General features: G+C 58.5%; 1 protein-coding gene across 2 annotated transcripts; it reads right to left on the reverse strand.

Moving 5' to 3' along the window:
• Positions 1–5,480: 5,480 nt before the first annotated feature.
• On the reverse strand, positions 5,481–12,323 carry TESC (tescalcin). 2 transcript variants are annotated; one of them, XM_040606332.1, is made up of 8 exons: positions 12,157–12,321; positions 8,165–8,234; positions 7,037–7,117; positions 6,661–6,800; positions 6,516–6,577; positions 6,338–6,445; positions 5,846–5,893; positions 5,481–5,743 (listed from the first exon to the last, which is right to left on the reverse strand). In XM_040606332.1, the coding sequence occupies exons 1-8, from the start codon at positions 12,212–12,214 to the stop codon at positions 5,666–5,668; spliced, it is 645 nt and encodes a 214-aa protein (XP_040462266.1). In that variant the 5' UTR covers positions 12,215–12,321; the 3' UTR covers positions 5,481–5,665. The 2 variants fall into 2 exon arrangements, 1 of the variants encoding a protein (XP_040462266.1); XR_005829622.1 differs by having other exon boundaries at positions 5,677–5,743; positions 6,291–6,445; positions 12,157–12,323.
• Between the last annotated feature and the right edge of the window lie 1,863 nt (positions 12,324–14,186).

A 14,186-nucleotide genomic window follows, 5' to 3' on the forward strand; every position in this document is an offset into this window, starting at 1 on the left:
GCCAGGTCCCTCCCTCCATTCCTGGAAGAGCAAGAAGTGTCACACATACAGTTTGGATAAAAGCTCGGCTCAAACCTGTCAAATAAATAATCGTTTCTGTAGCGCAAATGATTTTGTGGGTTGATCCAGGCCTGTGACTTCTGCTGTGGCTGAGCAGAGGGAGCTTCCACAGTCATTGTTCTCTTCCCCTCCGTGCCATGACCTGCTGCCCCGGCTCACTTAACACACCCTTGGCTAGTTCCTACTCAGTCTCTCCTTATCTTGCCTCGTTATCTCAGGGCAGCTTTGTTCTTTCTTCATCTCCCTGCTGCAAGCAGCAGATAAGTTTGTCTTGTGCCCGCCTGTGTTGAGCCCTTCTCCCGGGGTCCACCTCTGCACTCCGCCTCTCCTTCTGCACTGCCTGTGGCGCCTGCTTCCTTGCTCCTTGACCATGGTACTCGCAGAGCTGCTAGAAAACAAATGCTTTGTGGCACCTGCATTTGACTTAATAGGTTCACTGGGGACCAAACATCAACCCATCCAGATACTGGAAGGCTGGCATCACCTTGGAAAAAGAAATTCTCTGTCCCCACAGTCACCGTTTTGTTGGCTCACAGTCTGCAGGCAGCTCCTTTGGGTGGATTGGAGGGTGGTCCTTTTGGTTTGTTTTTCCAATCACTGGAATTCATTTAGGAAGGTTGCACAACAGCAGAAGAGTGTGTATGTGTTTAACTAGCATTCATAATGCAAATGAGGGCACTTAGGCTGTTGGAGAGTATCCATGTTGGGAGTTTAATTTTTGTTCTGAAAAGGGATGTTGTCCTACTTCACTGGTAGTCATTAATGCTGTGCTGAAGTGGGTGCTGGAGCACAGCAAGTGCAGTCGTGGCTGTTTATGTTGTTGCCAGGGCTAGGTGACATTTAAATGGAGCCTCTTCCCTGATAACTTCAAGAATGGAGTCACCATCCAAGCTTCACCAGAGAGAGATGCCACCTTTGGATTTCCCATCTGGGAGCTTCCTAGGACTTAGTGCTACCAGTTTGTGATAGGCAGGGGCAAAGATGGACTCTTGGCAGACCCCCGTGGCATCCCAGAGGCAAAGGGTATTGCTCAAGGAGGGGACATCTTTTCTGAGGTGGGTGGTGCCCAGTGGTGGGGTCCGGGTTGAGGAGCTGCGGTCAGGACATGTTGGACCGGTGGTGTGGGTCGAGCAGGCAGAGCCCAACAGAAGGTCTGAAGGTGAGGTGCATGGTGCAGCGTGCCAGGCTGGTGCCCATCGGGTGGGCTGGGTAGCTGCAGATTGCTGAAGGATCCGAAAGCATCCGGGGAGGAGGTAGTTCGGGGTGAAGAACCTCGAGAATGACCCCTGGTTTCTGTTGAGGACAGTGTTCTTTAGCAAAAGAAAGAGGATTGTCTCTTCACATTGTCTTCGTGTGAAGGATCCCTGGGCGTAAGTTCCATCCCTGCTCTTCTCCAGAGAGAAGACATGATCAAAGGAGGAGGCTGTCTCTGTATCGCTGCCTCCAGCTGCTGCCAGGCTCCGGAGCTCTGCCTTCAGGGGCAATGACGGGTGCTGCACAGCAAAACGGGCCTGATGCAAAGGACGTGGTAGGACACACTTGGCTGTAGTACCGTACTGGAAAAACCCCAGCTGTCCCTCCTTGCATCTGGGGTCCAAGCCACTGGTGAAGACTCCAAGAAGGTGCTCTGTTTCATGTCCCTGGCCACCTTGGCAGTGGGAGAAGGGCCATTCCAGCTTTTGTGCGCTGCCATCCCTCTCTCCATGCTGTGGGGCGGTGGGAGGAGGAACAGTGGGCGCTCTGTGCAGCGAGGGGCTGAGGGGTCTCCAGCTGCTGTATCCTTCCTGCAGCTCAGCTCCACAGAGCAGCACCCCCCGCTCCTGCCCGGGGGCCTTTCCTGCTCTCGGGTCCCTATCCAGAGACGTAGGTGCCTCTGCCGTTCCCCATCCCGGTTGCATGTGCTATTGGTGAGCTGTGGTGGTGCAAAAATCACTTCTTTACACCCCTCTGCCCCCTCTTTTTCTTCCCGCAACATTTGGACACTCTCTTCCCCCTTCCATGGATGGTTCTAACCCCTTTAGCTATATATTGGCCAGTGCTGGTGTCCTCCCAGCGCCTACCAGTCACTCATACCTCCAAGACCAGCCCCTGCTGCTGAAGGGAAGATGGGGCCGCAGTGCTGGAGACCCCATAAGCAGATGACGTACCGATGGATTAAGCAGTAGAAACTAGTGGGGCAAGTGCCTGTTCCAGATCAGGATCTGTGCCATTGGCAGATTTCTGGCCAGAAATCTGGACCTTCAGCCTCTGGGCCAAATGCATCTCTGTGGAAGGCAGCTGCTGGTTTCCCTGGTGGGGCAGTTCCTGTGTCAGCTCCTGTGTCACCTCTGCATCGGGGGGTGCCACTCGAAGGAAGGGTGAGCGCCTCAGAATTTAGCTTACAAATACCCACCGCAACCAGCTGCCCCAGCTCCATCACTGGGTGCTCCTGTGCTGCCCTCCTGCACCTCCCACCCTTCCCGGGCAGGTTTCCCTCTCTCCTGCCTTTCCTGAACTCCGTTGTGGCTGAGAGACGGGTGGGGGCGGTGAGATGGGACAAACTACCCCTTCCCTCTGTGCCAGACCAAGACCTGCTGGGGGCACCTGCCCTGCAGTGACAGGGGCTACTTGGTCCTGCTCCCGCAGAGCCACAGCTCGCTGCTCTCTCCCAGACACTGCTCAGCCTGTATCAGCCTTCCCCGAGTTTTCTGACACGCAGCAAACAGCTTCAATTTTCCAATTACTCTCTGCTGACCACCGCTGCGGTCTGCAGCAGAGCTTGGTGCCACATCACAGGCCTCAGCATCTTGGCAGCTCTTGCTGTGCCCCGTAACAGAACTATTATCCTTATCAAACGCTCTGGGCTTTGCAGGATTTTGCCGTGGTCTGCAGCAGAAGCATTGCCCTTGCCAGATTTCCTAACTCTCTGCCAGTTTTTCCTGCGCTTTACAGAATTATTATCCTACATCTCACTGGGTTTTGCTGTGCATAAAATCAACACAGCATTACGATGCCCTGGCTCTCTGCTGGCCATCAGGGGGATGCTCCTGCCCACCTGGAGGAAGTGTTACTGTGGGCAGGGCTGCGTGCAGCCCTGGGGCTCCTGACCTTTATCACCAGCCCTTTACTGGGACGAGGAGTGAGCTTATTTTCCCCAGTCCCTCCCATTCCACTCACCCTTTCATCCACTCCGTGCAGCCCTCCCTCCTACTCTCATCTTCATCCCTTTTCCCACAGAGAAGACAAACACAAGCAAAGGCCAAAAAACCCTGCTGCAGCCAATTTGTTTTGGGTCCTGCCTCCACATCCCTGCCATTCCTATGCTCTCCTTGCCACCTAACAAAATATGTAGGGGAATGGCTAATTAGCTCAGGTGATAATAATTTCCCTCTAATTGATACTCTTCAGTCCTCCTGCCCTCTATTTCCCTGCATTGCACGGGGTACCCAGCCCTTGCCGGCTGCAAGAAGCACTGATGTCTCCTCCATGATAAACCACAGTGTGGAGAGGGAGTGGGAACATGGTCTCATGTCAGCCCCAGCAGCAGCAGCAAGGGCTTTGCAAGGGCAGTCCCACCAGGGTGGCAAAGGGCCTTTCCGATGCAGACGGCTGCTGCTAGGATCAGGGTGAAGCGCAGGATGGAGCCCACAGCTGGTCTGTGGAGCGGGATGGATCTGTAGCATCTGTACGGTAATTCCTGTGAGAAGAGGGAGGAAGGAGCCTGGATCTTCCTGAAAGCTGTGGCTTTCAGGAGAAGCTGGATGTTGTGCTCTTGTGTGGGTGGGGAGGGCAGGGAGCACCAAGGGCTTGGCAGAGGGAGGAGGAGGAGGAGGCTCAGTCTCAGCTGGGAGGTCAGGCACTGACCCTCCGCTCCGACAGCACTGATGCCGTGTGGCTGGGCCTGAGCCCGGGAGATGGAGGTGTCCAGGGGAGCGGGAGGAGAGCGGGGCTGAAGCCCCAGAGCCCTGCACGCACAGACGAGGCTGTGGCTGCCGCTGGACAGCACCGGGAGATCCTCAGGGCCTAAAAGGCTGCACTGGGAAGAGCTGGGGGCTCCATCGCCGCCAACCTGGCACTCAGCCTTGCCCCCAGCACCGGCACTGGCCCTGGCTGTTGCCACCCAACCCAGGTCGAGCACCACGTGCCAGCACCACAACAGCTCAGCCAACACCACAGGCTTTGTGGCACACCCAGCCTGGACATGCTGGCACCCCCAAGCCCGTAGCTGCGAGGCAGGGTTGTCTCCATCCCTGTGGCTCCCTGCAAAGCCGGGTCAGCTCCAGCCTGTCCTCTCCTCGGTGCTGCTGAGCAGCACAGGTCTCTCCAGGACAGGACTGCATTGCAGGGAAGGGCTGTCCTTCACTGGGTTGCTGCTCTCCTGCTGCGGGCTCTGAAGAGCTGCTCCGGTGCCGGGGCTGTGCTCCAGCAGCTGTGAATGGAGTGCGGGGGCGTTTAGAGGGGCAAAGCTGCAAAACCTTGCAAGGGCAAGTCCATAGCTGTGCCCTCAGTGGGGGAATGCCTGGGCAGTGCAGAAGCCCTCACTAATGCGGAGCAGAAGGAGAAACTGTTCATTCACTGAGCCAGGGAGATGCTAGGCACTCGCTGCCCATGGGGACAGAGGGGGCTGGTGCCGGGGCTGTGCGTGGCTGCACATCCGTTGCTCCCTGCACCTTTACTCATGCACTGCTGTCTGCTTGCTGCAGCGGGGGCTTTTTTTCCATCGAGCATACATGTCACCAGGGGAAGCTATTTTTGAAAAAACAAACAAATCTTTCCAGCTTTTCTAAAAATAACCATTGCCCTTTTTTCTCCCCCTCCCTTCCCAGCTCAGGCTGCCTTAGAGACAGAAATCCGCCTCGAGCCATCCAGTTATTAATACCAGTAAACAAACCCTTATCTCCGGTGCCGTGTTCTAGCGGGAACATGTGGGGGCAGGAGCCGCCCGGCTGCCAGGAGCCCACGTCTCCATGTCCCTGCATCCCTGCTGCCTGCGGCCCAGCCTCGATGGGGGATGCCGATTGCAAAGCCTGGATCCCAGCATGGTCCCACACGGCCCCTCCTGCCTGGCTCCGGCCAGCAGGTGCGGCCAAGGAGGCTGGTTTTGGTATAAATTGGGGTTATTCCTTGTGCTGCTGCCACTTTCTCTGGCTTCAACATCTCGTGGGATGCAGAGCAGGATGTGATTTTTCTTCCAGGTGCTGAGGATGCTGCCTTCATCTCCTGCCCCCCAGCATCCCCATTCCTGCCTGCACACACTCCCCATGGCATGGGGATCGGGGTCTCACAGCATGAGCTGGGCAGCTCCTTCCTCAGAGCAGCACATGGCAGAGGCTAAAAATTCAGATTTACAGGGACACCAGAATTTGTGGAGGCTTTCTGCACAGGAGGACACCTCACCAGGCCCTGGGCGATGGATGGACAGAGTATTTCTCAGCAAGGAGTAAAAAGAGAAATATTTTATTACAGATAAAAGCCTCTTATGTTTCTAGAGAGTAGAAGGCAGCCCCACTGCGGGACAGGCACGCAGGCGGGTACAAAGCGCTTGGTGCCAGGAACATGGAGCTGCTGCAGAGTCCTCCCTCTTCCTCCTCCTCTTCCTCCTCGGCATGTCAGGAGGGAGCTGAGGTCAGTAGCAGTGCGCGATGGTCTCCATGTTGAGGAAGCGGACATGCATCTTAGTTTCGATGTCAATCCCCTGCCACATCTGCAAGGCGAAGGGGGTGAGCGGGGCCGGGGGCCAAACACCCAGGTCCCTGTGACAGCCTGGCACCCTCCCCCTGGAGAGACAAGTGCAGATACCACCAACCTTAAGGAAGTCTTCGAAGGTGATGCCCTCATACACCTGGTCCGGCCCCTGTGTGCAGTGAGAAAGAAAACATTACAGCTGGCCCGTGCTGATGGGGTGGGGGCCTCGGGGCACTGGGTGCATCCCCAGTGGCTGTGGGACATGTCTCCCACAGGCACAGCACTGGCCCCACGCTGTGACCCATGGCCAGCCCAAAATTGGTTCCCAGAACCACCACGGCTGCAAGGAGCTGCCCTTTTTATAAACACTAAAGCCCTAAGCACTGAGGATGGTGTTTTATGGGGTGCTGTTTGCTTATCCTCCCTGGGCTCTTTTAATGGAAAACAAAACCCCTGAAAGCTGCTGCCTGCAAAAAAAAAAAAAAAATCTTCTTCAGCCAAAGCAGCCCAGGGACAGTGGAGATGCCCCAGACAGGACGGACACCTTCCGGCCCCATTTTTGATACCATCACGGTGCCTCTGTGCCACGGCAGAGCAAGGAACCGGCTCCCACCATTTGTCCCACACAGATGCTGGCTGCCTCCATCATGGCCCCGTCGGCGATGGACCGTGCCGACTCCTTCTCCAGGTGGGGGTTTCCTGACAGCAGCTCCTCCACCACCTACAAGGCAGCGGGTCAAAGCCCAGGCCAGGAATTCAGTGTTGTTGGGGCGGGAGGGACCATACGTTACATTTCTGTACTCCTGCAGCGTGATCTTCCCGTCATGGTCCGAGTCGTACATATGGAAGAGGACTGGGAGGGATGAGAGGAGTATGGCAGGGTGAGGGGAGCCCCTTCCACCCAACCCCCAGCCCTGGGCTTTGGGAAAGCCTCACATTTGAGTTTCTCTTTCCGGAATCGATCGAGCTGCTCCTCATCCATGTTCATCTCGATGGGTCTGAAGTAGGACATGATGGTCAGGAAGTCTTCGAAGTTTATCTCGTCCGCCAGCCCATCTGACTCCTGCCGCAAGTTCCTGCCAAGAGTGGAGCCACCAGTGACAGGCAGCCAGGACCCCCACCCCCCCACCCTGGCCGCCTGCCAGAGCGAAGCTTTAGGACTGGGTTTTCCCTGAGACTCAGCTTAAATACCTAGTTTTCACCCTGGCTCCATCCCAGCCTTTAGGGAGAAGCTCTTTGTCCAGCCACGTTCTGCTTTCAGAGGATAAACCCATCACCCCGACCCTCCCCACGATGCTGGGGATGTTCTTACCGCTTGTCGAAAAAGGCATGGACAATTTTCCCCCTAATGGGATTGAACTCCAGATCGGGGATGCTGTCAAAATTCTCCTTGCTGCAAAAGAAACAGAGACAGCCCAAAGCGTGAGGGAGCCGCAGAGGAGGGAGATGCTGTGACAGTCACTGAAGGGCTGGAGCAGAAGCTCCAACCTCATTCTTCCAAAGCGATCATGAGAAGAAAGACAAGGTTTTGCATGAAAACCCCTCTTTGCCTCAATTCAGACTGAAAGGCAGCTGTGCTGCCACATTGGCCTCTGCTTGGTGCAGCTAGGGGGGATTTCTGTCCCCACTAAAATGGGTCTTTGGGAAGCACTGGGACACAACAGCTCGAGGCCGATGCTGGAGCTCTTTCGTGGCTCAGCCTGCAATCAGCTGCCTGGTTTTCAGAGAGTTTTCCCAGGAATCAGGTCCCAAATGGGACTTGACAAAGTGACAGAAGTAGCTTCTGCTGTCCCCCCCGCCATCGGCTTCCTCTGCCCTGCACCGTCCCTCTGCATCCTGCTGCCACCCCGTGTTGTGTGCACAGACACCAGGTTGAGCCTGTGCTCGTCGTTCGCTATCAACTTTTTATAAAGCAAATGAGCCAAGAAATAATCTCTGGCGGGGGGGGGAAGCCGAGGGCAGCTGGGCTCCCTGGCCCGTGCTGGCTCCTCGCATGGCTGGTGAAGCTGGTGGGACGTGCCAGAGCTTTCCCGAGGAAGCAGAGTCACGGCTTTGGTGCCTGCACAGATGCCGAGGAGGGGGAAAAGGACAACTGCAAATCCCACCATAGCTGCTGCATAGGGACTTTTCACTGCTCTCCCCAGAACTGATTTTAAAGCTGGGGGAAGTGGGATGTTCGGTGGGAGCAACCTTGCTCTCATGCCACTGCGTCACCTCTTGTTTTTCCCCATATTATTTGCAATGCCCCATGGCAGAAAGTCAGTGCGGCACGGCTGTGGGATGGCTGGGAAGGACACGCTTGTCCTCGCAGCCCAGGGAGCTGGGTGTCCTGGCGGGGCACCCCCCAGCAGCCCAGGGAAGGCAGGTGCTGCAGGTGATGCTGTGGGCAGCTCCCAGCAGGGCAGGTATCGCCTCGGCGGTGGAGATGGAAGCGCCGTACCGGATTGTTAGCTGGTCCTGGCTCAGCTGCTTGAATCGCCGGTGCAGGTGCTCGATCTGTTCAGAGGTGACTGTTGGGGGAAAAGAGAAAGGTGATGGGGGCAGGTGAGCTCCCTGGACACTGGGAAGCCCTTGGGACACCCCTAGGACACCCATCTGCAGACCTCAGGTCCTGCCCAGTAACATGAGGAGACTGGTGGGCACCCAAACCTGCTGCAAAGCTTGTTCCCTGGGGACACCACCAAAGCCTACCCCATCTGGCAACAGCCAAAAGGCTGCCGGCTCCCACCCCACCCCAGGCAGTGGAGCAGTGTCTTGGGCACGCCTTGGCACAGTTGTACCCGTCCCCTTTTCCCTTTGCTGGCTTTATGCAGCCCTGCAAGGTCCACCTTGCTGCGCCGGTCCCCACGTGCTCTGCCCCTTGCTCACTGCTGGAGGGTGACAGGGCGATGCCAAAGGCTGGTTTATCACTAGTCCTGGTCTGCAGAAACTCCCCTGGCCCAGACTGCATGGCAGGGCATGGCACCGCAGGATCCCACCCTCCCCAGTTCAGGATCCTTGGCAGCAGAGCCTTCAAACAGGCCTGACCATTTAATTCGGGGTTTGTTGCCACCACGGGCAGGAGCCGTGCCCAGGGAGCACATCTCAGCCTGGGACATGGGGAGGTTCGTGTGCTCTGGGTGACAGGAAACATGAAAAAAACAGAAAACTCAAAGCTGACAGCAGCTACCTGTGCTTTGGCAGGGCGGAGGAAAGGCTGAACATGGAGATGCCAGTGGCACCCAAGAAGCAAAGCCTGGCTGCTGCTTCCTGGGGGGAGCTGGGGCACCGGGGAGCCACGAGCTACCAAGGTGGGTGCTGCTGGAGCATCGGCCTGGGGCAGGGGCTGGAAGCAGGCAGCCCGGCAGCCTTGCTTTGAAACCCACAAGCGCTGAGGTTACAACATGAGGCTCAGCAGCATCTTTTCACCTCCTTAATCCCCTGACACAGGTTATTTTATTTTTTCCCCAGCTATTCTCTACAGGCTGTAACCATGCTCTACAAGCCTCCGAAGACATGCAGAGCAGGACTCTCTCGTACATATATTGACAGTAGCCATTCCCAGGAGCCAGGGAAGTGCCTTGCAGCTCTGTTTGCATGAGCTGGTGGAGTCTGTCTGGGCGCCAGCTTGACCCACGCGCTCGCTGCGGCCCTGGCCAGAGCTGGGCATGAGGCAGGGCTGCACCAGCAGTTGGTCATGAGCCTTTCCCAGCGGTGTGGAGAAAGATAAAAGCATGTTAAACTATAATTGAAGGGTTGCAAATGGTTAATTGTGGCAGCTGAAAGACAACAGGTCAATGCTGAGCTGGTGTGCTCGCTGCCTGGCTCCCTCTCTCTCTTTTATTATGTTTAAATAATGTCCTTTGCTCTGCTTCTGACTGTTGTTTCGCAGCCTTGAAATAGAAACTGTATTGATCAGTAAGGCTGAGCATTTACAGACCTCTATTAATGGACTGGAAAACCCATCTGTGCTTGTTGCTGGGGCTCTGTGCCTGCCCCGGCTCTCTGCCTGCGCTGGCAGCTGCCAGCCCCTTTGCAGGATGAGGCCATTTAAGCCCCTGGATGGGCTTCGGGGGGGTCCCCCTCTGAACCCGCTGGCGTGCAGGCGGTGATGCCTGGCTGCATGGGCACCACTGATTCACCCAAATGATGTTTATTTTCCCTAATCCCTCTCTGGCTGGTGCTCTGCCACTGTCCACACACACAAGGATCTGGATGCGAAGTCCAGATTTTCCAGTTTTGGCCATGAAGAAGTGACCTTTCACTTTCTCCCTTGACAACATCACCATCACCATGGGAGCAGCTGGGCCACTAAGCCTTCAGCATCTGGGACTTGAATGCACACCAAAGTCTTTGATCTCTCAGAAAAATGTCCCGGACACTGACATGATGAAACACAGGGGTCACTGGCTGGATGCTCATGATCAGTCCAGCCCAGCTCCACATCCAGCCCAGCTCCACATCCAGCCCACAGCCACAAGGCAAAAAAGAGGGCTCTTCCTCCCTCTTTCCCCAAACCCAGGTCTTCCTCCCCCAGCTCTGAGCTGCAGCATGGGGCTGCAGTGCTGGCAGGTCTCCGAGGACCGCACTGCCCTGCGAAGAGCGGCAGCGCTCAACTGCTTTCCAGAGAAAAAGCTGCACCTGCACAAAGGGCAAAGGCTTTCCTGCAAGGAGGACTAGCGCAAGCTCCTGGCGCTGAGAAACATCCTCAGCGCTCTGATGCTGCAGGCCCATGTCCAAGCACAGCAACCTACGCTACAGGGGAAAAAAATGGTGTTTAAACCGAAGGGCACTGGGTTTGCCGTTCTCCAGCCTATGGCAGAGGGCATCCCTTGGGGAAGAGATGCACCGGAGGGACTCAGCCCCACGCTGCCCTCCCTGTGTGGTGTTTTGCCTTGCAGGACCAGCCTTGGTGCAGGAAAAGGTCTCATCGTCCTGGGAAGAGCCCCTTTGGCACCAGACAGACGCCTCTGCTGCAGCTTTGTGACCAAGCACGCGGCAGCAGGGACGGGGACCAGCCCCGACGGCCCTGAGCAGGCAGCTGCCGGTGCTCCTGCAGCTTCTGGGCTGCAGTCGGCAAGAAGGCAAGGGAACACACCATGGGCACATCCTGGGGACCTGCAGGGAGACCTGCCCTGTCCCTGCTCCTCCCACAGGACTAAGGGTGACCAAGATGCCCTCGTGGCGTTGTACTGCAGCAGCAAGCCTGTAAAAACCCCCTTGCATTGCCCAGTTTTTTCTAGCAGCAGCCGCAGCACGGCGGGAGCCCAGTGAAGCCCGCCAGCAGCACACTACATGTGCCTTGGTGGTGGCACGGGGTCACCGCACTCCTCCCTCCTGCTGACCTCTGGTTTTGATGAAACTTTTTTAGGTGTTGCCTTTGTAAACCTTTCTCAGGGACTGATTCATGGGGGCACTCGGGCGTCAGGCAGGTGCCTCCCATGGGCAGGTGCTCGGGAAAGGCCGATGGGCAGCGCTGCCTGCGTGGGAGCTGCCTGCTGCAGCCAGCCTGGCTGCACTTGCCTGGCAGCATCCCCAGGCCAAGGTGGTGCCCAAAACCTCCTCACCACCCTCGCATCCCAGGGACTCCCCAGGCACCTGCCCATGGGGAGGGCTGAGATCGTGGGGTGCCCAGTGGGGTGCTCAGCCCTTACTGGGGGAGGAGGAGTGAGAGGAGGAAGGGAGAGGTGACCATGGGGTCAGTGGCAGGGCTGGGAAGAACTGCTGGACCCTCTCAGCCCCAGCGCATCCTTTGGCCGCGGGCAGAGCTGCTGCCCTCCAGCCTGCCCCCATCCCAGCCTGCTCCCAGTATGGCAGGGGCTGGAGGAACCAGGCAGGAGCATCCCGACCTCTGTGCCCAGAGCTGGCCATGTCCCAGGGCATCCTGGAGTGATGACGCTTCCCAGGGGGTCACAAAACATGCACCGAGCCCTGCGTGGAGCCCTAGGCCACAGCCCCGCTGCAGACCCCAGCCCACTGGTCCCTTCCCTCTGCACCACCGGCTGCTGTGCACCATCCCAGCCCCAAGAGCATCACTGGATGGCAGCACTGGCTCCTGGGCAAAACAGCCCTGTGGGGACAATTCCTTGCACGAGCAGTGTGGGTGGGCAAAGTGCTGCCGGGGCTCACACGTGTGCGCGCTCGACGCCCTGGCGTGCAGTGCGGCACAGGGGTGCGTGGGTGCATCCCTGTGGGTGACACAGCTGCATCCCCCCTGCCCCTGGCGCCACGCCTGCATCCTGCTCCTTTCCCCACACCATCCCCCAGTGCCATGCCCCCACAGCCCCCTCCATCCCCCGAGTGACACGCCTGCACCCCCTCCCCGCGGTGACACGTCCCCTGCGGACCAGGCCAGCCGGTCCCCCCCCCGGGGCGGGGGGGTGCGCAGCGGGCAGGGCCCGGCCAAGGTGCCCCCAGGCCGCTCAGAGCGGGGGAGGGGCGGGCGATACTCACAGCCGGTCCTGTCCGCCAGCTCCCGCATCTCGGCGGGCACGGAGTGCGCGGAGCCCATGCCGGGCCGGGCCGGGCCGTGCCGGGAGGCAGCGCCGCGGGCCGCCGCACCGCGCTCCGCCGCCGCCGCCGCTTATAAGGGCGGGCGCCACCGGGAGGGAGGTGGCGGCGGCGGCGCAGCTCCCCCGGGTCCCTGAGCTCCCCGCCGCCGCGCCGTCGTTAGGTTCCAGAGTTAACAGCCCCACCCCCGGGGGCGGGAGGGGAGCGGGGGGGCGGGGAGGGGGTGGCGGTGTGGATGGGACCCTCTGGGAGCCGGGGCTGCTCCTTCATGCGCTGGTGGCACTTGAAGCAGCTGGTCGTGCCCGCTCGCGGTGGTGGGCGGTGTGTGGCCCCGCTGGGCTCCTTCCCAAGGAGAGGGGCACAGAGCAGCCCCCGTGCCCCCCACCCGCTGCCCGGCGGGGGTCTCCCCCTGGGATGGGCTGCAGCAGCCGGAACCCCAGCTCCCGCAGAAGCCCTTTGGCTTCTCCCATCCCCGGTGCTGGGGAGACCCCAGGGACCCAGAGAGCAGGGTGACGCAGGAGCCCCTCAAAAGGGGGTGACACAGGAGCCCCCAAAGAAAGGCAGCCCTGCTGAGGGGCAGATGCGCTGGCTGTGCCCCCCAGGCAGTGCAGGGCCGGCGGGCAGCAAGAGGCAGCGGCAGCACTGGGCAGGTTTGGTGGGGCCCGGTGCAGAGGGGGGTGTTTCTGTCACCATCTTGCTCGCCGGCAGTGACATGCCAGCCTCCCACGGGCGCAGAGGAAGAGCAAACCGCTTTAAGAGACAGCGCCGTGGTTTTGAGAGGCAGCACAGCACACTGAGGCAGCAGGTATAGCAAGTCAGTGTGGTTTATTTTTTTTTTAAGCCAAACATAAACAGGAAAGGTACCAACTCATTTCCAGCCTCCAGCTGTCCTGGATACAATGTAATAACCTGTTTTAAAAACAAAACGAACACAAACAAAAAGAGAATGAGAGATGTCCCCACCCTGCAACGTCGGCTGTGTCAGGGGGTCTCACCCTTCAGGCCTTCTTCATCTAACGTGGCTTTTTGCCCAGCCCAGGCACCTCCAGCAGAACGGATGGGAGAGAGGGGTAACACATGCACCACTCCATCGTCACCTACACAGACAGGCCCTGTGTCCTCACGTGGGGCAAGAGCCACCAGCCAGGTAGGTCCTACGGAGCTGGGACAGCCCTTAGAGGTACTCAAAACTAGTCAGAATACCCTGAGCAACCTGGCATGAACGTGAGGGTGGCCTGGAAGGGACCGGAAGTCCCCCAGAGGTCTTCCTCCAGCCCAAAGCAGCCCTCTCCTCCCCTTGCCCTCCGGCACACAGCAGCAGAGCCTGGGTGGCTGGAGACAGGGCTGGCTGGTGCACAGGGTCTTGTGGCCTCTGTTCTTCCTGCAAAGGCTGGTGACAAACTGCCACAGTTTGTCACAGGGGCCACGCTGTGCACCTTTGGCTCTGACAGCTGTAAGGGCATGTTGCGGCGTGTTCCTGCCGGCCCTGTGTGTCAGGGTGGGTCCAGCGGGGCTGGAAGGCTTGCCAAGGGGGTGCTGCACCATTAGCTGTCCCTCCCCAGCCCCAGGGAACACCCTTGGCTGGTGGAGGGCTCCGAGCCCTCTCTCACAAGCAGCGGTGCACCACAACATGGCCCTGTAAGGGAGGACAAACCTCGCCCGGGAGGCTGTTGCCCACCCTCTCTGCCAGGTGCTGCCCAGGTAACATCCCCGAGTCCCAATACCCAGTGGCACAGCTCAAAACCAGCCCACGACTGCTGCTCAGCGTGCTGTGCCATCTTCCCGACGATGCAGACAGCAATTACTACTTGCTTCTTGCCCCCTCCCAGCCTCCTCTTCCCACCCACCCATATTTATTTTCCTTCACCCTCCAGAAAGCCATTTTAACACACTAGCACCCTGGCTGTTCTGTGCGCAGGACAGATGGCTGATGGCACCTTAAGAAAAAGGAGGAGATGGCATTAGCTGCGGGA

This window comes from Falco naumanni, chromosome 1 (assembly GCF_017639655.2).
Source record: "Falco naumanni isolate bFalNau1 chromosome 1, bFalNau1.pat, whole genome shotgun sequence".
Lineage (NCBI taxonomy): Eukaryota > Metazoa > Chordata > Aves > Falconiformes > Falconidae > Falco > Falco naumanni.

Bases quoted from the DNA above. Each gene is read 5' to 3' on its own strand.
- TESC (XM_040606332.1), bottom strand. From the start codon at position 12,214: ATGGGCTCCGCGCACTCCGTGCCCGCCGAGATGCGGGAGCTGGCGGAC. The intron at 7,118-8,164 runs GTACGGCGCTTC...TTTCTTTTGCAG, and splicing joins CAGGACCAGCTAACAATCCG to CAAGGAGAATTTTGACAGCA. The intron at 6,578-6,660 runs GTGAGGCTTTCC...CATCCCTCCCAG, and splicing joins CCGGAAAGAGAAACTCAAAT to TCCTCTTCCATATGTACGAC.